Here is a 27,405-nt window from a genome sequence, read left to right as displayed (position 1 = left end):
AAAGGGGGCACAATCCTAAAGATCTGATGCCTAGTTATGTGGTGGGGGATGATATTGATAAGTAGTTGTAGCCAAAGGAGGTAGCCCTGCAAATTAATAGGTTACCACAGGATGATTGGGGGGCTAGTTTATGGAAGGATGTGTCAGTTGTTAGGAGGGATGCATGACTGTTCCTAGAGTTAGCTGACCATATGACCTATGCTGCCATGAAAGCAGCTCTTATTATCAAGTTTAATCTTACCCCAGAGAAGTACCAATTGAGTTTCAGGGACAGTCACAACTGTCTAACCAGTTTTGGGTGGATTTTGTAGAGTTACAACCAAATGCAATGAGTGCTACCAGTATGGGTACTTTGAGGTGTATGCCATCTGTAAGCATAGAAAGCAGTCCCCACTGGTGGTCCAATCCTAGGGATGTGAGTGGCGGAAGTTGCTCCAGTTAGTGTTGGAGGAGTGCAGCAGTTGCCCTAGTGTCCATGGGTGATAAAGAGATTGTGTCAAATGCAAATGTGCCTGACAGTACCAAGTACAGGCAGTGGGTCACAATTAATGGGCAGAGAGTGGAGGCTTTGAGAGACAAAGGAACCAGTAAAACTACAGTTAGGTGTCATCTGGTGTCCTCAGAGCAGGTAGTCCCTGATGTGGTTCACCGGTTTGGGACAGTATACAACCAGGTGACGGACTATTCAGTTTCACTAGTTCCTTTTGAATGGGGGTTGGTGTCAGTTTCTGTGACGGTAGCTGTGAGTTCAGCCATGCTTGCTGACTGTTAGAGAAAGATATGAAGCACATTGCCTGGAACTCCAGTCTCACCTGAAGATGTTGGGGTTGTCTGAGATGGTGTGCCTGACCACACAGTCTATTGATGCCCATCAGGGAAGTCAAAAGGAAAAATGACCTAGTTATTTGCCAAATAGAGAAAGCACAGGCTTTGTGGGAATGTGGCCCATGAAATTCCCATAGTCCAGGAGAAAGCTGATGCTAAGGGTTCTCCCAGAAACCTTAAGAGGAAGACATTGCTTCCCTGGTGACCCTTCCTGAGTTGGCAAACTGAAGGAGGGGCATCCGAGGCAGAGTTGTGCTAAGCACAGCGGGAATGCCCTGCTTTTGAGGGCCTACGCCAGCAGGCCGAGACTCAGGCAGCTGGAAACACCTTTAGTGATCACCTGATCTAGCAGGAGAATGGTTTCCTGTATAGTGAGCCTAAGATCCCTGGGCCTGAAGCAACCCATTTGTTGATGGTCCCCTAATGCCACAGGGCTTTCCTACTGGGTGTGGCTCATTATGTACCCATGGTAATGCACCTGGGGCCAGCCAATACCCTTGACATATTGGTCATCCCCTTCTTTTGACCCTCGACGAGAATGCACTCAAATGTATTCTGCAGATGCCATGTGCTAGACCTGCTAGCCTTAGGGTGGTCACCCCCAACTTTTTGCCTGCCTCCTTCCACATTTTGACACTGGTTCTGCTGGTTTTAGGACTCTGCACACTTTACCACTGCTAACCAGTGCTAAATTGCATATGCTCTCTCCATTAGAACATGGTGACATTGGCTCACACCCAATTGGCATATTTCATTTACTCGTAAGCCCCTTGTAAAATGCGTCATATGTGTCTGGGGCCTGTAAATTAAATTCTACTAGTGGCCCTGCAGCACTGGTTGTGCCACCCACATAAGTAGCCCTACAACCATGTCTCAGGCCTGCCATTGCAAGGCCTGTGTGTGCAGTTTCACTGCCACTTCGACTTGCATATAAAAGTAATTTCCAAACTCCCCCTTCTATGCATATAAAAGGTAGGCCATAGGTGTGGGTAAAAGGCAGGACATATATCTGTGTGTTTTATATGTCCTGGTAGTGGAAAACTCCTAAATCCATTTGCCACTGTTGTGAGGCCTGCTCCTTTCATAGGCTAACATTAAGGCTACCCTCATAAACTGTTTGTGTGGTAGATTCTGATTAGAAAGGGGTAAACAGGTCATATTTAGTATGGCCAGAATAGTAATAAAAAATCTTGCTGACTGGTGAGGTTGGATTTTATATTACTATTTTAGAAATGCTACTTTTAGGAAGTGAGCATTTCTCTGCACTTAAATCCTTCTGTTCCTTACAGCCTGTCTCCAATCCATGTCTGAGCTGGGCTGGTTGACAGCTCCCTTGTGCATTTCACCCACACAACCACAAACACAGGACACTCAGTCACACCTGCACATTTCTGCATACTGAATGGGTCTTCCTGGGCTGGAAGGGTGTTGGGCCTGACACTTACATTTCAAAGGACAGTGGCCCGCCCTCACACAAAGGACTGCCAAACTCCCTGCCGGGACCCTGGCAGACAGGGTTGTACTGAAAGGGGACTTTGTGCACTTCAAAACCACTCTTTGAAGTCTCCCCCACTTCAAGGGCACATTTGGGTATAGAAACGGGGTCGCTGACCCTACCAGAGTAGACACTTCTTGGGACAAACGCTCTGCACCAGAACCTACAATCCTCCAAGAGAAGCTGTCACCTTGACTGCTTTGCTGTAAAGGACTGCTGCCTTGCTGGCCTCTGGCTCTGCTGAGAAGTCCTCTCCAAGGGCTTGGATTGAGCTTACCTCCTGTTTCCTGAAGTCTCATGGCCAAAAAGACTTCATCTCTGCAAGGAAACTCCTTGTGTGGTGAAAATAGACGCACAGCCTGCCAGAATTGACGCACAGTCTGTCCAGCAGTGCCAAAATCACTGCACTGCCAAACTGGAATGACGCAGCCCGGCTCCCCGAGTGGAGATCAACGCAGCCTCAACATTGTGACTGGAACTTCAACGAACAGCCCACCGAATAGATGCATCGCTGAGCCAGAATGGTGCAGCCTGACTTCCTGTGAGAGGAATCGACCCAGCACCAGCGGTGCAAAACAAACTCCACCACATCTCCCACTGGATCAACGCAACAGCTGTGACTTTATCCCACATGCCCAGGATTTCCACGCATCGTTCGTGGGCGTCAAAAGATATTGCACTGCCAGGAGGATTCAAGCCTGTGAGCCAGAATTCTACGCAAAGCTCTTGTCCAGTGGAAAAGAATCGACGCCTCATCTGTGTGCACCCGGAAATCCGATGCACACCTATGTTTTTCTGCACATCTCCTCCTCTGCGGTCTTCGTGAATATAATTTTGGCGCAAATCAGGTACTTTCATCTTGCAAAAGACAATTGTTGCTTTTAAGAACTTAAGACTCTTCTTATAATTACAAAAGTGATATTTCAACTTGTGATCATCAAATCTTGATCGTTTTGACCTTAGTTTAATCAGATAAACCTGTTATATTTTTCTAAACCTGTGTGGTGTCTTTTTATACTGTTCTCACTGTGTTATTGCATGATTTATTGCATAGATACTTTACACATAGCCTTCTAATTTAAGCCTGACTGCTCAATGCCAAGCTACCAGAGGGTGGGCACATGATAATTTATATTGTGTATGACTTACCCTGACTAAGATTGTGGTCCCTACTTGAACAAGGGTGTATACCTATGCCAGCTAGAGACCCCATTTCTAACACTGTGCAAGCTGTCAGGCCAGTAGGAAGTCAGGGGCAAAACAAAAGCCCCCGTTGTTTTAGTCTCCATAGTGGGAACACCTTTTGAGAAAGTGCATATAGATATTGTTGGGCCTCTGGACCCCAAGAATGCCCTAGGCAACAGGTTCAACCTGGTTTTGGTGAACCATGCCGCACATTACTCAGAGTTCATTCCTCTGAGAACTGTGACTGTGTTCTCAGTGGCAAGGGCACTGATGGGAATATGTATCCCTATGGGTTTACCCAGCGAGGTTGTGTCTGAACAGGGCATCAGTTTTGTGTCTGTCTACATGAAGTCTATGTAGAATGAGTGTGGAGTAATCTACAACATTTCCACACCATGCCACCTCCAGACCAATGGGCTTTTTGAAAGATTGTACAAGATTCTGAAAGGCATGATTATGGACCTACCAGAATTCAAGAGGCATAAGAAGACATTCTTGTGCAATTCTTGCTTTTTACTTTCAGGGATGTACATGAGAAGGGGGTGGGTTTTAGTCCCTTTGAACATCTGTTTGGTCACCCTGTGCATGGACCTCCCAGTCTAGTCAAAAAGAGGTGGGAGCAAGCTCCCACAAAACTCCCCAAGGATCTAGGGCCAGATGCAGGAAACACTTTGCGACTCGCAAACGGCAAAATTTGCCGTTTGCGACTCGCAAATGTGTGTTTCCCATGCAGAAATGCATTTTGCGAGTCGGGACCGACTCGCAAAATGCATTTCCGAATCGCAAATAGGAAGGGGTGTTCCCTTCCTATTTGCGATTCGCAGTGGCTTGCAATTCCATTTGCGACCGCACATGCGGTCGCAAATGGAGTCGCAGTTACCATCCACTTGAAGTGGATGGTAACCCACTCGCAAACGGGAAGGGGTCCCCATGGGACCCCTTCCCCTTTGTGAATGGACCCAAAACTTTTTCAGGGCAGGTAGTGGTCCAAATACCGAAACTAAAGGTTTCGTTTTTTTTTTAAGTGCAGCTCGTTTTCCTTTAAGGAAAACGGGCTACACTTAAAAAAAAAAAACTGCTTTATTTAAAAGCAGTCACGAACATGGAGGTCTGCTGACTACAGCAGGCCTCCATGTCTGCGAGTGCCTATAGTCGCTATGGGGCCGCAATTTGCGACCCACCTCATTAATATTAATGAGGTGGGTCTTTGCGACCCCATAGCGACTCGCAAATTGCAAGTTGCAATTTGCAATAATGCTACATCTGGCCCCTAGTGAGCTAAATGCAGGCAGCCCAGTCTAAGATGAAGGCCACTCTGGTAGAGTACCAACCAGGCCAAAAAGTGTGGGTATTGGAGCCTGTAAAGCCCTGTGCCTTAAATGACTCCATCAGATCAAAGAACAAAAAGGGGCTGTGACGTACATGGGAGCCTGAAAACAGCTCCTGGTGACAGATGTTGGTGTGGAGGAGGAGAGTGAGCCTCTCCCCAACCTTCTGTCTTTCAGAGAGCAAGTTGGATCATTGGAAGGTGTTGCCCTGTTCCCTACTCTAAACCCAGAGGACTAGAAGGACTCTCACTGCTTGCTTCAGCGGTTCCCATCTCCTTTCTCATTGATCCCATGATCAGCTATTGGTGTATCACAATATTGACAAACCTGTTGCCTTCATTAGAAGGAGTCTACTTCCAAGGGATAAGAAGTACAGTGCAATAGAAGAGGAAGCCTTTGCAGTGATCTGGACTCTGAAGAAGTTGAGACCATACTTGGTTGGGACTCACTTCCGGGATTAAACAGACAATAGACCCTTCAGATGGATAATGAAGAGTGGTGAAAATCACAAACAGATGAGGTGGTCCAGCTTCGTACAGGGAATGAACGTTACAGTGGAACATCACCCAGCCACTATCTATTCCTTTGCTGATAGTTCTTACAGGTTTTTTCACACTAGCAATGGATGGTTTGGAGGACATATTATACATGACATCTTTGGTACTCATTGCCAAAGGCTAGTTGCCTTCACTTCCCTTTTTTTGCTGAACTCATTGTAGTTGGCAGTAGGACTCTGTGAACTTCACCCCTGTTAACCAGTGGTCACATGCTTGTGCTCACACTTGAAAACAGTGTAAAATGGGCTTACACCTAATTGGTACATTTAATTTACTTGTAAGTGCCTAGCAAATGGCACTACATGTGCCCAGGACATGTAAGTTAAATGCTATTAACTGCCTGCAGCACTCATTGTGCCACTCACTACAGTAGTTCATGACAAACATGTTTCAGGCTTGCCACTGTGGCCAGTATTTCAGTTTTAGACTGTCATTTCGATCTGACAGAATAACAAATTTGCCAGGCCTAAATCTTCCTTTTTAATACATACATGTAATTCTTAAGGTAGGCCTTAAAGACTCAAAGGGAAGGGTGTATGGTATTTAAAAATTAAGACATGTGGGTTTAGGTTTTACGTGCCCTGGCAGTGAAAAACAAATAAAGTCATTTTTCAATGCTGTTATGGTATTGCTCACATGGACTAATACTGGGCAACAGTTATACCCTTAATAAGTGAATACCTTTCAGTTTGGGATAGATAGAGAAAAGCTATTTTCACTCAAATTAATTTTAATTTTAAATCCTCTTTAATGGTAAAGTCAGATTTTAAATTACTATTCTGAAATATTTTATTTTAGAAAGTTGGCAGTTTTCTGACTGAACCAAATGTGCCTTTCTGCTAGTGTCCAGGGCCACATGATGGTGAATGCCTCTATTGTGCTATATTGTGTGTTGTTTGCAGACATGGGGATTGAAGGGCTTGGGGTGTGGGACAGGGTGTCTCACCCTTGAATGGGATTTATGAGGGGTTGTACTCAGCCTGCCCCAGGTTCAAATGATAGCCTCAGGTCTTAACCTCCCCCTTCCTTACATCTTAGAGCTACTTGCCCTGCAACTGCTGCTGACAAATGCAAGTCACAACTAGGCCTGCCTGTCCTTTGTTACCCTAGACAGTTTGGAGTCAAACCCAGGAAAGAGGAAAGTTAGACAAAAGGGGCATCCAGTACTCACAGGCTGGCATTGAGGATAAAAGTAACACTTTCAGAACTTGCCATCAAGGAACTCCTGGGCCTGTGGAAGAATCAGACAAAGGACTACACTGCAGTCTGATGAAGGAAGACTGGACCTGCTTGCTTTGGACCCAGACTCCCCAGAAATGACTCCAAGGGTCAGTTGGCTGCGCTCCTGTTGGAACACAACAGGCTCCCAGAGGCCCTTTTTGCTTCCCAGCTAACTAGACCCAACTGAATCTGATTTACTCCCCTGTGCCGGCCTTTTGTGGCAGTGAGTCTGGACGCCCCCTCCAATTGCTGTCCTCAAGGTCTTGAACCCTTAACAGTAAGCAGAGTGTACTCCTCCCTGCGCAATTAAAGGTTTCACTGGATCTAATGTTGTGCAGCGCAGATCGACGCATGACCTTGTATCAAACCACCTCTCAGATCCTGATCATGGCTTCATAAGAATGAAGTCAGCATGACACAGACCGACTCTGATTTATGAACAACTGTACAGCTCCTACCATAAAACTTCACCTTCTCCAAAGCCAAGCGTAACAGAGCCTCCCTGAGCTACTTTGTGCTGATCTTGCATCAAGGAAAAAAGGTACAAATCCCAGTGGGGCAAACTTGGTCCTGTACCAGGCCCACGCTCCATCATGGTCGGCCTGAACTTGAGACTTTTTCTTGGTCCAGTGCAACCAGATACCCACAGTTGGAGCATCATACCTCCTATTTTCACTAAAAACTTTAAACAATCATAACTGTTGTTCTACTGATTGGATGTTTGTTGTCATTTTGTTAAACTATCCTCTATTTTATCTAAATTGGCTTTTGATTATTCTTATGTTGTGTTTTCACTTTATTGCTGTTCGAGTGCTGCATGTATGCTTTAACCTTTGCCTTTAAATTAAGTCTGACTCTGTTTGTTCCAAGCTGCCAGATGGTTAAGCTCAGGTGAATTTTGGGGTTCACCATAACAAGGATTCTACATATTATTTGAGTGAGGCTCTTACCCCTCTCATATAATAACCCCATTTCTTACAGATTGGATTTTACATTCCCATTAATTTGTGTCCATTAACCATGGTGCTGACTTTTCCAAACTGAAGCTATGCATTATAAACTGTTACAATGTGACCCAGTGCTTTTATAGGGCAGAACCAGCCTTGTCACAGTGAAAAAAATGATGTTGGAGATTTTTACCCCAGGACATGTAGAACGTAAAAAACATGTTCTACTTTTAAATGCCATACACCCTGCCTTGGGATTCTTTAGGACCTACCTTTGGTGTGACATATCTGAATTAAAAATGAAGGGTTAGTCCTGGAAATTCTTTTATTTTGCCAGGTCAAATTTGCAGTTTTAAAACTTACAGGCCCTGGGTACTCTGTACCATATACTAGGTGATAACAGGTAAGTTAAGTATGCTAATCAGGGATTAGTCAATTGTATGCCCATATTACTGGTCAAAGCACATGCACCAGGGCCTGGTTAGCATGGCCCCAATAGGGCCGATTAAAAAACAAGTAGCATTGTTCCAAAAACTGGTAGGTGAGCATACCAAAAAGGTATTTCCTTGTACACACCCCTACATGCCACAGACTATCTCATCCGGGGACTGAAAAAATGTGATCACATTACTCTCATCCTGATGAAACTCCTTTGGCTCCCCTTGCCAGCCAACACCATCTTCAAAGTCAGCTGCATCATTTACAAAACCATCACAGCTAGCACCTTGCTTAATACGTTCACCCTCTCTGGTGGGTCTAGGCACACTCACAGTTAAGACACCATCAGACCAGTAACTCAGAAGTGAAATAAGAAAACACAAGACAACAGGCCTTCCCCATCCATGCAAAAAGGATCTGGAGCAACATCTCCATATTCTTTAGGAATGTCTCAGTAGTGCTCTAATTTAGGAACGAGCTGAAGACTTAACTCTTTTAAGAGACTACATCACAATGCATTAATCATCTACAACTCAACTTCCTCTCCTATTACTCCTTGACTTTAGGTTTGCCTTTGACCATGTACAGCACTCCACTGCCTTTTGGCTAGATTGGTTCAATAGAAGTAGCATATAGATACATAGATACTTGTTACGTGGGGGTGATCCATTGTGTATGGGGTATAAAGTGTAATATCTAGCGATGTAAAGTGCATCCCTCACTTGCTGAGGAACGGAGATTCAAATTTCTTTCTGAGGAAATGTGAAGGTGCATGTGAAATCACAAAGTCGCCGTTTGATATTGTTGACTGTACTGACGTGATAGACTTGGTTATGCTATACACAAATCCCATTTTACCGATCCATTTTGTGTAGCACTCTTCATCTACAATTTCAAGTAATAAAGCTCATACGTCTAGGTCTCTGTTCAGCTTGTAATGAGATGGAGAGCTATTCATTTAGCTCTGTTCCCTGTCCTTTCATTTATTGTGATGGTTTCTGGAAAACAGCCACGGACTTCTTTGTGGATTGTGTGCAAAGCACCGAGGCGTCTCGTCAAAAGTCGACGAGGCCTGTTGACAGTTCAGTGCATTGATAAGACAATCAAAATGCATGTTAACTGGCCTTCTGTAGCCCAGAGAAGCACGCAATGGTATTACTGATTAATGTCATGTTAAATTTATTTCATTAATTGATTTGCAAACCTAACCTCGAGGTAACGCACAAGCACTTTGACAAAGGCAGAAGACTAAGCAGATTTTCTAAAATGCTTGCAGCGTTTGGTAGTTAAGGAAAATAAGCTAGCCTGGTGTGACCCTAATGTGTATTTTAATTAGCCCCCCGAGCCTGCCATTTTAAGCGCAAAAACAAGAGAAAACAACACTTAGGATAATTTGGTTAAAGCACTGTAGCTACTGTACAATTAACAATTTCACACTGTTGAAGGACAGATTCCAGGGCTAATGACAGGGTATGTAAAGCACTCCATATAAAATGAGTGCACAAAATCCTGCTTTTACAGTTTGTGGGCACCACTGACTATTTCCAGATGCTAGTCAGAATCTTTCCTAAAGGGATTGCAAAGATCACCTAAATGAGCACTGATGTACTTCCTGGTATTTAATGCCAACGCTCTTCCTTACAATTCTTTGTTTTTCCTTTCCTATTTGTGATGTGACGGTGCGGTAGTCGACGGACAGTGGCAGGAGTGGAGCGCGTGGAGTCAGTGCTCGGTGACATGTTCCAATGGCACACAGCAACGGAGCAGGCAGTGCACCCCAGCGGCGCATGGAGGCTCTGAGTGCAAGGGGCCTTGGGCGGAGAGCAGGGAGTGCCACAACCAAGACTGCACAGGTGAGTGTCGGAGTCCTGTCCTGCTCAATCACGTGCATGCGCTAGAGAGTGACTAAGGAAAGACATGATTCCATTCTCAATATGTTCATTAGTGCTAAATGTTTTAGGTGCGAGTTTAGCCAAAAACTTTTGATTTTAGTGACGATATATGTATAATATTATTATTTGTAGGAACTTTCAGCCAGCCCTCTTCATCCAGTGGTCCGTTGTTGTGTCATTCACATTTTACTTCTGCCTACTGCAGCCTACAGTTTAGGTCAATGGGTAAGCCATCTTCAGCCGTTGGCTAACTTCACTGTGAGTGGCAGCATTCTGCCCTTTCATAAGGAGCACATTTACACACATGTACACAATTACTACTATGGCAATAAGTGCTTTTTGTGACAAAAATATTTTTGCGTTTAGGGATTTGTTTTTTGGATTGCCAAGGACCCTACAGTTTCCCCCAATAATGAACGTTTGCAAAACCGATGACAAAACCAAGAGGCTTGCGACCTGCACCAGACCTACTGACTTTGCCAATGCTTGTTTAAAGAATGTATATTTCAAGAAGAAAGGGGGATTCGGAGGATTAATGGTCCAGTGTATACCCTCCAATGGAAGTTACTTTATAATGAAATACACTGTTCCAAAAAGAGAAAGAAAGACAGGGTGAACACTAGGGAGTCCTGATTGTTAGGAGCAAGAGTCCTCACACACCCTGTTGGGTGTCATGCTTCATCATCGGACGTGCTCCTCATCAGACCGGTGCTGCAATGTCTGACGGGCACCCCCCGTAGGGGGGCTCTATGCCGGAGATCTTCTCCTCGATGATGCCACAATACCCCACAAGTGAGTAAGGAAAAAAAGAGGAGAGATCAAAAAAACGGAATTAAATTGTCTCAAGACCCTCACTGAGTACTATGTTTATTTGTCTGTGTGGGGTGATGGCCAAGATTAAAAATATAACTGGAGAGTGAGATAGAGATGATGCTCAACCACTCTCTAACACTATATATGACAAGGAGAAGGTCAGGAACTACCAGACCTACCTCAGACTAGGGTCGACATGTTTCACGTCTCTGTGGTCCACAAGGATCCTATGACGCTTCTTCAGGACCTAATGTATTCTAAACTTCTCCAACTATAGACTAAATTGACTCTTGCAATCTGTAACTGACAGTCAAAAAGTATCACCAGTCACTTACGCAAGTCCAATCTGACCCGGACTTTCTGTTCCTATTCGTCACCCCTCCCAAATTGGGACGGGGCTTCATGGGATCATGCAGGCCATTAGCCAGGCTTACAAACACTTTGTGAAGTCCTGGAGGAGGGAAAGTTTCGGGAGCGCGAACAGGGGTAGGTTAGTTCACCCTCCTCCAGGACTTCACAAAGTGTATGTAAGCCTGGCTAACGGCCTGCGTGATCCCATGAAGCCCTGTCCCAATGTGGGAGGGGTGACGAATAGGAAGCCCTGTCCCAATTTGGGAGGGGTGACGAATAGGAACAGAAAGTCCGGGTCAGAGTGGACTCACGTAAGTGACTGGTGATACTTTTTGACTGTCAGTTATAGATCGCAAGAGTCAATTTAGTCTATAGTTGGAGAAGTTTAGAATACATTAGGTCCTGAAGAAGCGTCATAGGATCCTTGTGGACCACAGAGACGCGAAACATGTGGACCCTAGTCTGAGGTAGGTCTGGTAGTTCCTGACCTCCTCCTTGTCGTATATAGTGTTAGAGAGTGGTTGAGCATCATCTCTATCTCACTCTCCAGTTATATTTTTAATCTTGGCCATCACCCCACACAGACAAAGAAACATAGTACTCAGTGAGGGTCTTGAGCCAATTTTATTCCGTTTTTTTGACCTCTCCTCTTTTTTCTCCTTACTCACTTGTGGAGTAATGTGGCATCATCGAGAAAAGATCTCCGGCAAAGAGCCCCCCTATGGGGGGTGCCCGTCAGACATTGCAGCGCCGGTCTGACGAGGAGCACGTCCGATGATGAAGCATGACACCCAACAGGGTGTGTGAGGACTCTTGCTCCTAACAATTAGGACTCCCTAGTGTTCACCCTGTCTTTCTTTCTCTTTTTGGAACAGTGTATTTCATTATAAACTAAAGAATGTACATGTCACATGTATGTAAGAAGTAGTGAGAATCAACATAGTAACAACAGATGGCTTTGCATCATTCTTGATAGTTGAACAGTAACAAATATTTCTACTCCAGAAAGTATATAATGTCATGCGGAAACTCATTGAATACAAACATGGAATTTACTTCCAGCAATAGGAAACTGCTGAACAGTAAGAACCTATGTTCCCACGGCGGTTTATGTTGAAACCATTGCATGTCTAATATTAAGACATTGTTGTATTCTTCTGTTTCTAATGCTGTCTCGTTCACTAATAACCAAAACTTTAGCTTTACAGTCAACAATTGCTTACTTTTAATCACCAGCTTCCACACTGACAGTAAATGTGATCACAGTCAATTCAATGTAACTGTCTAATTTTTGTAATCCTTTATCCTGCCATTTAAATAGTCTCCAAATTGTCTCTATTTTGAGAAGCTTGGGATATTGAGTTAGAGAAATTACATGTTGCAAAAAACATACATCATGGTTAAATGTCAAGCTAGGACTATAATTCATTTTTTTCTGGTTCCACAGTTACAAAAATAGTCCTTGATTGAACTCTGTCCTTCAAATATATAGAGCAAGCACACAACTACTCTCACAAAGATGGTGAGTACTGTATAAAGAAACAAATCAGGTGGAATCATTCAAAATACGCATTCATGAATTTAATATAGATATAGGGAAAAAAATATTCAGAACAAGTAAACAAGACAATGTCTTTAAATATTTTCACACTGAAAAATACGGAAACATCTGCAAATAAATTGGTTAGCTGGAGAAGAGCTCTGACACATTGTTGGAACATTAAATGTTTACTAAAACTGAGTGTCGAGCATGGGTGCTTGGCCACCAACTAAAATAGATGTCTCCCATTAGAGCTCGCTATCACCCTGAAATCTTCTCACTTTCTTTGGGGATATACCAGCTCTTTTCATCACTGATGTAATGGGAAGGTTGACTGACAATGCAGTGATGGTTTCTTATGATTTGCTTTGGCAGAAAGTAAAGTATAAAGGTCAGTGCTCCTTTAATGTTAAGCCAGCTTCCTGTTGGATTTCTCTGCCTCTAAAACTTCACCTGACTTCGGATCTATTAACTTTTCGGAAGATGTTGAAGGCTTGGCTGTTTCCACTTGAACGACCTCTGTATTGTATGTAGTGTGTGTAATTGAGATCTAGCGCTGGGCTATCCCCTAGGGGGTGACTGTGCACTTTATAAATACCATATAAATAAAAACATGCAAGATATGACGAGCCTGCTGCTATTGAAGACCATGCCTCCTCAGACCCCACCAGAGAGGGCCCACATTTTCCAAGTCATCACTGGTGGTGGTCTGATCACTTGTGACATCTAAAAGGGGAAGACTAAATATGGCCAGATACATCTGTTGGAAGACAAAAGCCCCAAGAGTGAACATTTATGTATGTACTTAGAACAAGACAAATACACAGTGTCCTTGACACAAACTCTCTTGTCACACCGTAAGGTGACATTATCAGGATAACTGATGAGGGACTTCGCCATTGCTAAGTATGGATTGAAATTTAAACGTGACACAGGAGATATGAGAATTGAAATCTCAGTACAATAGCAGGCAGTGACAGAACTGTTCAGAGCACTGAAACAAAGGAACTTTGACTTTAAGATGCCATTTACAACTAAGCAGTAAATATGTTTTTTTCTCACATGCGGAGGAATTGGTGAGGGCAAGGAGAAAAGGCTATCTGCTTGTTTCTCACACAGCTTATGCAGACAAAAATCACAATTTGACATTCCTGCCATCCTGGGTCACCCTGACAGCTTCCTTACTCAGCCTGTAGGCCGTAAGGAGCCCTCTGCCTCCTTTTTTCATCACCTCTATCTTTGACAGAAATAACACAATCTGACTATAGGACAATTTCCTGAATAGTTTCTCTTTACCTACATTTTCAAGGGAGCGCTGAAGGCTTCAAAGGTGTGAAATCACTCCTAAAATCTCAACAGTGATGACTGGTCTACTATAATAGTAAAGCACAGAGTAACAATGACCTGTGCGCTTAATTTTACTTTTATAAATGCTAATCATTCCAGTGCGGCAATCCACCTTCAAAGAGTTGATGGATTCAGGACATTTAACAAAGCTATGTCAATTATCATTTCTTATCCAAGAAAGGACACCTTAACAGGCACATGTACCATCCACTTTAGTAGCCCTTTAATCCTGTCTCAGGCCCACCGGTGCAGGGACTCTGTGTGCAGTTTTAAACTGCCATGTCAACCTGGCAAAACAAACCTTTTGCCACACCTAAACCTTCCTTTTTAATACATCAGAGACACCCCTAAGATGGGCCTTAGACAGCCCCAAGGGCAGGGTGCGTTGCATTTAATAGGTTGGACATGTCATGGTAGAAAAAAAACTCTTGAATTTGTTTTTCACTACTTCAAGGCCTATCTTACCCATAGGTTAACATTGGGATTGGTTTATCACATCTTATACGTGGAATTCAAAATCTGGAAGGGATAGACATTTTGAGTTTGGTCTCTCTGGAATCACAATTTAAAATCACAAGTTATGGTTAGGTCAGATTTTAAGTTTCAATTCTGAAAATGCCACTTTTAGAAAGTTGGCATTTTCTTTCTTTAGCCATTTGATGTCCACTGCCTGTCACTGGTCACATGTCTAGGGTGGGGTGACAATTGGGCATTGTGTATTACTCCTAGACAGCAAAACACAATGGGAGCTTAGGTGTGACCTGATGGGCCTTGATGGGCTATCCTGGGCAGGATGAGAGTGAGGGAGGGGCTGGGCACAGCCCTTAAATAGATCTGAATAAACTGTGTCCTGTCCACACACAAAGGGCTGCATAACCCTCTTTAGTGAGTATGGAGCCAGGGCAGGAAGGGCAGGGACTCAGTACAGTTCAAATGCATGTATTTGAATTTTACCCCTTTCAAATGCCCAACTGTGTGTAAGTACTGGGCCTCTGACACCACCACTTCATTACACTTCGGGACATGTGGATACTCTGCCAGGTTAAAGGACTAATGTGCTGCTGAAGGCCTGTCACTTTGCTGGAGTGTTCTTTGCCAGACTCCTGCTTTGCTTCGCTGACCTGTGCCTGCTGCCCTCTTGCCTTGGAGTGAGAAGGACTGGACCAGTATCTCTCCAACCCAGAACCCAGAGTGACCCCAAAGGCTTGTCCACTGGACTCCTGATCTGAAGTCTCAGGACTTAGATTTCCAACCACCCTGCTCCTACACCTGGACTTTGCCATCTGTGAGTCTGTTCTGCCAAGTTGTGCAACCCCAGTCCTGGACCCTTGGAAATGGACCTGAGGTGTTTGCATCAGTGGTACCGACACATCCTCTGCTGAATGGGCAGAACTGATGCATTACCGCTGTTGATGTGGGCAAAATCAACATAACGCCTTTGTTGTGTGGAACAAAACCGGCACATCACCATCAGAACCAATACTGTGACACTTGCTTCATAGAAGGTCCCCCGCGTCCCTGTCTATGACAGCCATGACACCAATAATTTGCTTTGCAGCCTTCTGGCCCTTCGTAATCAATGCATCACCTCAACGTCGATGCAGCTGGAACCTGCACCCAAACTCCACTGCATCTTGATACTGAGGCATCGCCATTGCTGCATAGCGAACATTGATGCATCTCCTCAACCGCATGGGGAAATCAATGTATCTCCTCAACAGCATGGTTGGGATTAAATAAAATGCTCTGCAACCAGAATTGAGGGTACTTTGGTTCAAATAGACCAATGGGGTCTCTGTAGATGGCCCTCACTCCATTGCAGTCAGCCTGAACTTTTGACTTTGTTCTAGTCTGGTGCAACCAGTTGTCCCCAGTTGGCACTCTTGGCTTCTAAGCAGTTTTTTACAGTTTATTCTTTATAAATTCATAACTCAAGTTCTACTTATTGGATTTCTGCCATGTCATTTTGGTCTTGTTTTTTCAATTCTGGTGTGGGATCCTTTTTTGTGTAGTGTTTTCACTGTTTTACTGTTGAGGTGTTTCACAAATACTTTACACATTGCCTTCAAGTTAAGCCTGACTGCTCTGTGCCTGACTGCTCTCTGAGCAGAGGTTAATTTGGGGTTTGCTTGTGCCTTACCTTGTCAAAAATTGTAGTTACTGCTTGACCAGGGCTCACACTAGAGTGAACCAAAAAGCCAATTTCTCATAGTTGCTATTATACAAATATAAATATTCTTTATTCCTGGAGGAGATAAGACAACTTTATTTGCTCCTTTGCATTGTGACAGCTTTGACTGGGGCTTATTGTGCTTAATGCCCGTTTATAATAATGTTCTAACTGACATATTTCTTTGATTTATACTCCAGTAATGTACAGCATCCTTTATTAAACTCTAATAAAAACTGTATAAAAACTCTTGATTTATATATATTTCATGAGAGAGACTGGTGTAGTCTTGGAAAATCTTGTCATTTGAGTTCTTATTATACATACCTTTCAGTGTCCCAATACAGATGTCATAAGAAAATTAAAAATCTAATCCCATGAAATAATGTATTACAGGTGACTAGAGATGCCAGAGCATCTGTACCATCATCCATCCATTTCTCTCTCAGTGGCAGTGTAGGCAAGGCCGTCATGTGCCCAGCTGATGCACCTCTTTATGTCTCTTCTTGCTGACAAGGGGGGGCCGAGGGCCATTCCTCAAGGTTCTTGTATTAGCCACAATACCTTTTAGCACACTGTTCCAACTGAATGAGAATCACAGAGGAACAGAGCGGCGTGAGATATGGCCAACAACGTTACTCTGCCAGACCGTGTGCATCTGCAGAAATTTAGTTTCCCATAAAAGAACAAAGAAGGCTTTCATACACAGTAGGTGATGAGCTGCTCCAAGGCCATCTTGCTTGGAAGAGGGAGCAAAAACATTCAAACGTGATAAGGTGTAGGGGGTTCTCGCCTCGGGCTTTGCAGCTTGCCCACCATATAATAGATTAAGCAAGGGGGAAGATATAAATTATCCTGCGTGATGCTACACAGTCCAAAAGATATTGTGGTGCCCAAGATTATTTATAGCCTCTTAAACTACTGAATGTACAGTGAGAGAGGGCACGTTCCATCTTCATCCAAAGCACACTACAAGGTCACAGTACAAGGTCTGTCACAGGTCACAGATAACATAGTACAAAATACCAAAAACTGTACATTAAAAGAAATTGGAAGTCACTTCGAAATGCACTGACCCCATAAAGACTTTTTCATGCAGCATCCTGCTACTATGTGCAAAATGCTGAAAAGCGATTTGTAGGGATACTTTATTCCATATATGTTTTGCAAAGTTTTCCTAAAAGTTTATACTATTGCATCTCTCTCTCTTTCTCTCTTCTTCTCCCTCTCGCTCTCTCTTCCACTCTCTCTCTGTCTCTCTCTAGCCCCCTTTTTCTTGCACATAAAGACACAGATACACATACCTGCGTTTATGACCCTGGAAAATCATAGGACATCTGCAAAAAGTTGGATTACACTTACACTAGAAACTATATAACTGAGTACAATGTTCTGAATACCATCAACACCTGGATTTTATACTGATCTAATATAATCTGGCAGTTGCAGTGAATAATATTCTCAAGTTTACTACACACATCGAGTCTACAAATTGTATTAGGCCACAGGGGAACACAACTCGACCATAAACAGGACCATCAACAGCAATTACAAAAACATATCAGTTATCTTGAAACATATTGAGAACGGTTTTATATTCTATGTGATGAAAGCTAAATAATAAATGAGAAGAGAAGAAGGTTGGAAGGACACTGCGCAAATGCTGGCAATTATACCCTTTGTCAGATAATTTGTGCATTGTAAAGATGAACAATTAGCAACACTTTTTTAATTTAAATAAAGAATATATATCAGGAGAAACGTTTGGGAAATTGATATTTAGCAAAAAGACTAAGGTCCAAATTTACGGGAATTTGGCACAAGGCAGCGCACCAAGTCAACTTGCTGCACTAACCTGCGTAAAAAGGAAGGGGCAGGAATGCGCCTCATATAAGCAATACAGGCCCATATTTATACTTTTTGACGCAAAACTGCGCTAACGCAGTTTTGCGTCAAAAAAATTAGCGCCGGCTAACGCCATTCTGAAGCGCCATGCGGGCGCCGTATTTATTGAATGACGTAGCCGGCGTTAGCCGGCGGCGCCGTCTGGTGTGCGTTAAAAAAAAACGACGTACACCAGGCAGCGCCGGCGTAGGGGGATATGGGGCTTGGGCGTCAAGAAATGGGGCAAGTCAGGTTGAGGCAATTTTTTCGCCTCAACCCGATTTGCGCCATTTTCTTTCACTCCCAACCCCCATAGAAATGACTCCTGTCTTAGCAAAGACAGGAGTCATGCCCCCTTGCCCAATGGCCATGCCCAGGGGACTTCTGTCCTCTGGGCATGGTCATTGGGCATAATGGCATGTAGGGGGGCACAAGTCAGGCCCCCCTATGCCACAAATTCTTTAAAAAAAAAAACTTACCTGAACTTACCTTAATGTCCCTGGGATGGGTCCCTCCAGCCTTGGGTGTCCTCCTGGGGTGGGCAAGGGTGACAGGGGGTGTCCCTGGGGGCATGGGAGGGCACCTCTGGGCTCCTTCAGAGCCCACAGGTCCCTTAATGCCTGCCTTTTGCAGGCGCAAAAAAACGGCGCAAAATCGGCCGTACGTCATTTTTTTTGACCCGCCCACTCCCGGGCGTGAATTTTGCCCGGGAGTATAAATCCGACGCACATGCCTCGGAGTAGATTTTTTAGACGGGAACGCCTACCTTGCATATAATTAACGCAAAGTAGGTGTCCACGCTAAAAAATGACGCTAACTCCATGGACTTTGGCGCTAGACGCATCTAACGCCAAAGTATAAATATGGAGTTAGTTTTGCGTCGGAATTGCGTCCAAAAAAAGGACGCAATTCCGGCGCAAACGGAGTATAAAAATGCCCCACAGTGCTTTCCTGTCCCTTCCAAGTGCGCTAGTGCTGTTTTGGCTGCCTAGTGCCAACACAGGCACCCTTGCACCATGCACCATCAGCTGCCTTTGAAGGCCAGTTAGGCAGCCCTCTCCCTTCCTGCTTCTCCATCTGCTGAGGGAAGTTCTTGTCCCCTTGGCACATCTCTTTGTGTTCAGCCCAGGCCACTGGGCTTATCAAGGCAGCTTGGCCAGCTTTTTAGGTAGAGTTAAAAACTCTTTACCTGAACAAGTTATATTAAATCCAACAATTGTAAGTTGTGGAATTTATTATAACAATTAATTTGATATCAAACTAGAGGAATCTGACACATAAGGGGACTTTATAAAATTTGAATAAAGTCTCCCCATTCTAGCCTATGGAGGTCATTCACTACAATGAGGGAAAAACAAATGTGGCTGTTTTACCTCACCAAGGCTTATAAAACTATTTGTATGAGGTCCCTGTTTATAGTTACATGGCACCCAGCTCTAGGGGCACATAGGGCACACCTTAGGGGTAACTTATATGTAACAATAAAGTTGTTTAAGACTTCTAAACTACTTTTAATTCTTAATTCAAATTTGCATATAACTTTAAGTTAAAAGCAGCCAGCAAGGGTGCACTGTCTATGCTGGGGTCCCTAAACCTACCTTCCCTACCATATGTTAGGGACTTATGGGTAGGTTGATATAGCCAAATATAATTGGCCTCATTTGCATACCTATTTTATACAGAGCACAGGCCCTGGGACTGGTTAACAGTGCCCAAGGCACCATCAGAGTCAGGAAAACACCAGCAAAAAGTGAAAAATGGGGGAAAAAGTTAGGGGGCCTCTGCAATCAGCCCTGTTTTCTCACAGTAAGTGGTATAAGTGCACCTTTCAAAAAATGTGGAACACCCAAGGCTCCATTTTCGTTCAGTGATGTTTAACTTACACATTGAGCACTTGGAAGTCCTTCTGGCAAGCAGGGACATCAACCTCACTAGTATGGGGCATTGAGGGTTTTCTCTATCCATGTCATTGCCAGGCTGATGAACTGCCCTGCAACCATTTATGCGCAAATATCCAAAGCCGATCTCAAACTGAACCGGGCCAAGGCATAGCATGTTCTCATTGAAAAACCATGCAGCCATACCATGCTTAGCAATTAATGGACTTTGAATGTCCATGTTCGACAAATTAGTCACAGCACCAAATTTATGGACATGTATGTTAATGCCAGCCTCAAGATCACTCATTAGACTAAGGGCCTGATTTAGAATTTGGCAGATGGGTTACTCTATCACAAACGTGACGGATATGCCATTCGCCCTAATTCAAGTTCCACAGGCTATAATGGAATTATAATACAGCATTTGTGATGAAGTAACCCTTCGTGCCAAACTCTAAATCAGGTCCTAGACCTGCCTGGTATCGCCATCACTGAATAAAGGTATTCCTAGCGTGTTGTGACTTAAAAACAATAACCTAGGTGCTAATCTCATATGCTTGTTATGGTGGCAACAGTGACACTGTGTGTCATCTCTTTAACCCATCGGACACCACTACACATCATCCTCCATATAGCAACACACCTTATTCTTTGGAAATTCAACAGTATAGATCCAGTTCTCATTAAATGTCACTGACTCCGTCTCCCTGTTAGCGTCACCTTATACATCCATCTCATTACTATAAGGCACTCATCTATGACACCCTTTCATACCTAGTGATCAAGATCAAGAGATACAGAGAGCTTTGCAGAAACAAGATATCTAAGGTGAGCCAAGACTCTCAGGAAGGAAGTGAACAGAGGCCAGTGCATCTCCTGCAATCTTCAGATGGTTGCAATGCACCAGCCACCATACCTCCTACTCTTCAGAAAAGTATTCATAATTATATGCTTCAAGAAAAATGTCAGAGCCATGTCACCTTTCAGTTATCAGGTGTAGCTGAAAGAAATGATGCTCCATTAAGGTACTAATCTGAATTCCCCCACCCCATGGCTTACCCCCCCCCCCCCCTCCACCCCTTTCCAGCGGCAAGCCCTCTTATCCTATTAGCTGCTTACTTCTTTAAATATTGCTTCTTATTCTAACCCGTGCTACCCTATTTCCTCTTTTTTCCTGTCCATGCTTGGGTTCCTTGTAAACATATTCCCCCACTATGGTACAATGTTCCATTGTGTTTTGCTGGGTTTACATTCTAATAGTCCATATCCATATGCACACATACAAACATAAATTAATCTCTGTATCAATTGCTATTAGTAAGAATAATGCTAAATCGTATCAACTGAACTCACCTTCTGCATATTGATAAGGAAATACAACTTTGCAAAAGCTGAGATGCTGAATCAGGGTCTAATCAAAATAATAGAGAAGAGAGATAATCTACTTATGTATGGGTTTATAGAATTGAAAAAAAATGATATAGAAGGTACTGTTCACAGGTTATAAATTGAAAGACTATACGTTGCAAACTTCTCTTTCTTCAACTGACTACTTTTTCACCAAAAGCTGCAATATAATTATGTGAAACGTAACCCACTAATAAATTATGGTTTATAACACTTATATGATACTTATAAAGAAAAATGCATGTTATTTCAAACATCCAGTTGTGAGAAATGGGTTGTTTATTGGGGTGGATGGTATTCTACCTCCAGTATTAAAATCACTATCATTCTGTCACTATTCTGGGTCCAGTAAAGGTTTCAGTAATTTAAGCCTTAGCTCTACTCCTGGTAGCTATGGCACAGACTGGGAGGCTTATAGTAGGAAAATGTGCAAAAAGTCAGAAACATCACAAAATAAAAATCCCATTCCAATTATTGAAAATAGAGAGTCATTTAATGAACAAAATAACACCATAATGACAAACATCCAATGAGGTGATCCAGAGATATGATTTTTTCAAACGTTTTGCATAAAAATGGCGCCAAAAAGCATTAGGCTTCAATTGCAGTAATCTGGTTGCACTTGTCTAGTACCTAAGAGCAATTTAAGGTTGACCGCGATGTAGAGTGGATCGGATACAGAAACCAGGTTCAATTTGCTCAGAAGTGTTATCGTCTGACTTTGTCTTTGAAATAGAAGTAAAAAATTATCAAATGGGCACAGCAGCATCTATGGCCAAGAAGGGCACCACAAGGCTTGATAGCAGTCAGACGAGGTTCTAGTGGAGCCGTTGACTTTTGGTGGGAAAGCTCAGAACAGGATAAATTCAAATTTTGTGCCCAAGGAAGGTCCCTCACCAGCTGGAAACTTTTGGCACCTTCACCCATCAAAGATTTTGACCTTCAGTCACTTTTTAGAGGTCAGATTCCTCCAGCAGGGCAAGACAGCAAGCTGTAGCCAAACAGGGACCCACAAGGCAGAATGCCCTCTCTGATATGTACCAGTTGAAATTGATTTTCTGCTAAGGAGAAGCTCCTAGTGGAAGCAATCTACTGCATCTTTGGACAACACACCTTCATTGGATTGACTTGCAGGTTTGTCACAGTCCTCCCGAGGTCTTTGGAGTCAAAAAGTTTGAAAGTCCCAGGTTTTTCATAATGTTAAATGGAGTACACTTGAACAAAGTCAAGAATCCAGGGTCTCAGGAACAAACGCTTGGAGGTCAAGACTCACTCCAGGAGAAGCCACCAGCAGGGTCCAGTGGATGTCCAGTTGGAACTGGTCAGCTGGGCTATTCAGGAGAAGGCTTCTGTCAGCTTGTAAGTTGGGTTCTTCAGGAAAAGTCTTCTATCAGCTTGTTGTGTTCCTGTTTAATAGTAGGCAAGTCAACAGACATTTAGGATCTACTTCTTTGTCTGGGGTACACATGAGAGCAGCTCCAGCCTTTTAAGTCCCCTTACAGGTCTCACATGCCAGTGCTGTCCTTTGTCTTCCACAGGCCCAGTAGTGTTCTGAAGAGGGTGCTGGGGGGTGTCATATTTATGTCTGGCACTAGCTTGTGGTTGGGATTCCTTCCTTGCCTCTCCCTAATCGATAGGGAAAAAAAACTCCTGAGGTAACACTACCTATTTTTGCAGCAGTTTCAGTGTGCCATACTGCAAGCTATCCAACAGTGCCCCTCTCCACTTATTTCCAACTTGGCAGAACCTTTTTCACCCCTTTGCAAGGCTGCTGTGCCCATTCTAGAGGAATGGCCTGGGAAATTAGCAATCCCTTCTCTGTGGTCAATCAAAACTGATTCTGGGCGCACACGGTCTCCCACTAGGCTTGGTGTCTGCCTGACTAAAGGGGAAAGCTCAGATGTTAGTTACATTTGCATATGATAGGGTAGGCCTCTTTGAAGATGAGTAAGCTCTTGGGTACAGGCCAGATAGTCAAACTGCCGGATAATCAGAATCCCTATACCGAAGGCTGTTGTCTCAGCTCAGAGAGCAAGTTCACACCTCATCAAGGGGCTATTCAGCTACCCGATGACACCTGGAAGCCCGTGCAAATAGGCTTCTGGAGTCTCTAGGCAGGAAAGAGGTTGACTTTCTAGAAGTCCCTGTTGTAGAATATTTATTACTAATTATGGCTTGCAATATATATTTTTAAAAGTCCAAGATTGAATTTGTAGGTATTTTCTATGCAGAGATATTATTTAATATTGTAACCCAATGCTTTCCTATGAACAGGTAACCATGCTGCAGTGAAAATAGCTTATAATGCCTTTTCAATGCAAGAACATGTTTAACATTAAAAATGTACATGTCTTACTTTTAAATACATTCACTATAGAGCAGTTTCTTAAATAAAATAATAAGATACCAAATATAGTTTTAGCATTATACTTATCAGTACAGCAGTGACAATAAATTCTCTCTTATGTTTTACTTTAAAAATAAGTGCCTTACGTATAAGGCCCTTTAAGTCATAAGACAGTCCCTTGCTGAGACTGAATTTGCAAAACAGTTCTTGTTCTACTTCTACCATTCTTTCAGTGTAGATGTCTAAAATTATCTTGTTTCTCTGCACATTTGTTGAGTTGGGAGACAGGATGTGAATGGAATTTCAAAGCCTGTCACATTTGGAGTACCTATTGTGGGTCTCCATTTTTCCTACTTCACCTTCGCAAACCCCTTGCTGTCCATGTCATTTCTAGTATACTTTAACTTAGGGAACTTTTCACTGAGATGTGGTGATAGAATGTTAACCCCATCTTTGTTTCTCTTACTGATAACTGCAAAGAATGACTCAATATATCCATGATTTGTGAGGATATTGCAGGGAGATTTGCATAGTATTAAATATTTATTAGAATAGATAAAGTATGGACCTGTCTAAGAGATAACATTCCTTTTATCAATATTCATTTACATACATTTTTGCTGTGAATAAGTGCAGTCCTTACATTACCTGTGCACTCTGCAATTGGACATCTCTCCCAAGATCAATACTAGGTTGTTTATAAACTATGACTGCTTTTGATGTTTTAGATCATTTCCCATTTGGGCCCATATTTATACTTTTTTTGTGTCGCTTTTGCGCCATTTTTTGATCCAAAAGCGGTGCAAACTTGCAAAATACAATTGTTTTTTGTAAGCTTGCGCCATTTTTGCATCAAAAAGCGGCGCAAATGCGGCACTAAAAAAGTATAAATATGGGCCTTAATTTTTTAGAGGTCATCTTCTGGGTGAGAATAGTGAACTATTTCGTGACTCCATCTGGACATAGACCAGATCCTTAACAGATATTTAAGGCACACCAATCCTCTTTTGGTGGGGTTGTGGTGGCAATAATACATTAAATTGAACTAGGGTTGCCGCTATAAAAAGAGAGAATGCACATTATGAATGTGACTGTTAGAGGATGCCTGGTGTACTATCATTATCACAAACGAATCCATGTTGACATCTCTGTAATACCACCTTGCCTGTCTGCACAGACACTGCCACAGATGTTAATTATCTGTTGGTTGCGCTTGTTGTGTACAATGCATAATGAGGAACTTTACTTTAGAAATGCCACCAACTTTTCAAAAAGACACCTTGATTTGGATAGTAGCACATTAAAGCATATTTTATTTTTTTACCCAGTTTTATTCAGTTTTTATTACAGAATGTATCAAGCCTAGAAACATGTGTTAGATCACTGTACAAGTGACTGATCACATTACACTGGAATTGTCTAACCTGTCTAAAGGTTTATGATAACTATAAGTGCACTGTTGAAATAAAATGTCACATTCACATCCCAAAAGAAGTGTGATAATACAAAGAATGCTGTAAAGTGTCTTAACGTTCACTTATTTTTATAATACATTTTCAGGGATTTAAACTGTATTGTTATTGCAGAGGTATCACTTTATTATCATTCTCTATCACATGACTTGCAACTGGTAACGTTCTCATCACAATACAGTGGAATCTTTCCACCTCCTTGTCCAGTAGATTATAAATAATTTGTTAAAAATGTTTTATTTACCTTCAGAGGATTCTTTAAAACAATTCTCAATGTAAATCAAGATAGAATTGAACCATGTAAATTGGCTTCTTTATTTTCTCTTCAAGTCTTCCTGCTCTCAGCAGCACAGTGACTTGCTGTCTGAACTGATTGTTCAGAAATTAGAGCTAGCTGAGGCCTCTGAGAGCCATGGAAAGCAGAGAAGTAACATAGACCCCAACATCAGTAGCACATATAACGCCAGGGTCATTTGTACATATTCCTCTATAACTTAACTGTGTGTGTGTGTGTGTGTGTGTATTCATGTCCACACACTCCTACACAGATGACATGCTACAAAAAAATCAAATAATATATTTTGGTTTCTTTGAAACACAATCATCAGTGCCATGATTACAAAGACAGAGTTTATGGAATTGAAGGGCTGTCAGAGAGCCTGAGATTCATTCTATTTTATGGTAGCAAAATCCTACCCCAAAAATGTCTACACCCCAAAATGTACCTCGTTTGATTCTCCCACAATATACAGGATTGGAGACTGTGTTAAACCTCAGTTTCAAGAGGCAATGTGTTCCCACGCTAAGGAACCTCTCCAAACATCAATTTGCACAGTTAAAATGGTTTGTTTAATAATGGAGGCCACTCAATAATTAGGATCTAGATCAAGGAAAAGTTAAAGGGTTTTAGTATAAAAATTCAAAATAAGCAGTACAAAGTAACTCCATAAATGATCCCAGATGAAATGTTAAACAGAGTATGTAAAAATCAGAACATATTTCAAGTCTTAATAGCCAGCAAAATCAAAAGAAAATCGGCCAGCTGCCCTAGCAGCAAAGGAAAGCCCAGGAAAATCCCTGGCTCACCCCCAAAATTAAGGGGTTCTTACAACCAATCCTTGCATAGTTAGTTAGGAAAGCTACAGAATCATCATGGTGTAAGGAAAAGTGTGAGAAAACAGGGCTGATTGCAGAGGCCCCATAACTTTTTGCCCCCATTTTCCACTTTATGCTGGTGTTTTCCTGACTCTGATGGTGCCCTGGGTACTGCTAACCAGTCCCAGGGCCTGTGCTCTGTGTAAAATGGATATGCAAATTAGGCTAATTATAATTGGCTAAGTTAACCTACCTATAAGTCCCTAGTATATGGTAGGGCATGTAGGTTTAGGGACCACAGCATAGGTGGTGCACACCTAGGTGCATTGCTGAGGTGCCCAGTGTCATTTTAAAAGCAAGCCTGCCTTGCTGGCTGCTTTTAAATTAAAGTTATATGCAAATTCGACTTTGGAATTAAAGGTACTTCCAAAGTCTTAAACTACCTTATTTTTACATATAAGTCACCCCTAAGGTGTGCCCTATGTGCCCCTAGGGCTGGGTGCCATGTAACTATAAGCAGGGACTTTATAAAAATAGATTTATAAGCCCTGGTGAGGTAAAAACAGCCAAATTCATTTTTCCCTCATTGAAGTAAATGGCCTTCATAGGCTAGAATGGGCAGACTTTATTTTAAATTTTAAAGTCTCCTTAAATTTTACATACCAAGAATTTGGTTTCAAATTGATTGTTGTAATAAATCCCACAACTTCCAGTTGTTGGATTTAATATAACTTGTCCAGGTAAAAAGTTTAGACTTTACCTAAAAAGTTGCCAATTTCAGCTCTGCATTGTTTTTGCTGCTGTGCTCTGATTGGCCAGCCTGCAGCAGCTTCTGCCAGGCTGCCTTGATGAGGTGTGAAGTGGCCAGACTTCACACAAAGGAATGTGCTTGGGGGAGAGAATCTCCCCTCAGCAGATGGTGAGGCAGGAAGGGGGAGGGCGGCCAAACTGGTCTTCAAAGGCAGAGAAGGACATTTGAAGCACCCAGCAACACCCCCACATCCTGCAACCCCAGACAATTAGGTGCCCCCTTGATTAGATTAGGAGAGGGCAAGAGAGGGGTGTGTTTATGATTTTTAGCCACACCAGTGGGTGGGCTCAGCCAGATGTAACCTCCAAAAATCAGATTCATCCATGTTGGATTTTTAGAGACTGTTGCCTTCTGGGATGGATTTTTGCCACACTTCCCAGGAAGTGGTCATCACAGGGGG

At 42.8% G+C, this 27,405-nt stretch overlaps 1 protein-coding gene across 14 annotated transcripts in view; it reads left to right on the top strand.

The window, feature by feature from the left end:
- ADGRB3 (adhesion G protein-coupled receptor B3) overlaps positions 1 to 27,405 on the top strand; it is a 1,499,072-nt gene that overhangs the window by 631,571 nt on the left and 840,096 nt on the right. For all 14 annotated transcript variants that reach the window (XM_069235737.1, XM_069235727.1, XM_069235726.1 and 11 more), the window contains one exon: positions 9,685 to 9,849. In XM_069235737.1, coding sequence (XP_069091838.1) covers positions 9,685 to 9,849 — 165 coding nt within the window. The remainder of the gene's footprint in view (positions 1 to 9,684; positions 9,850 to 27,405) is intronic.

Source organism: Pleurodeles waltl, chromosome 5 (assembly GCF_031143425.1).
Source record: "Pleurodeles waltl isolate 20211129_DDA chromosome 5, aPleWal1.hap1.20221129, whole genome shotgun sequence".
NCBI lineage: Eukaryota > Metazoa > Chordata > Amphibia > Caudata > Salamandridae > Pleurodeles > Pleurodeles waltl.
This window is presented reverse-complemented; position numbering and strand designations above follow the sequence as displayed.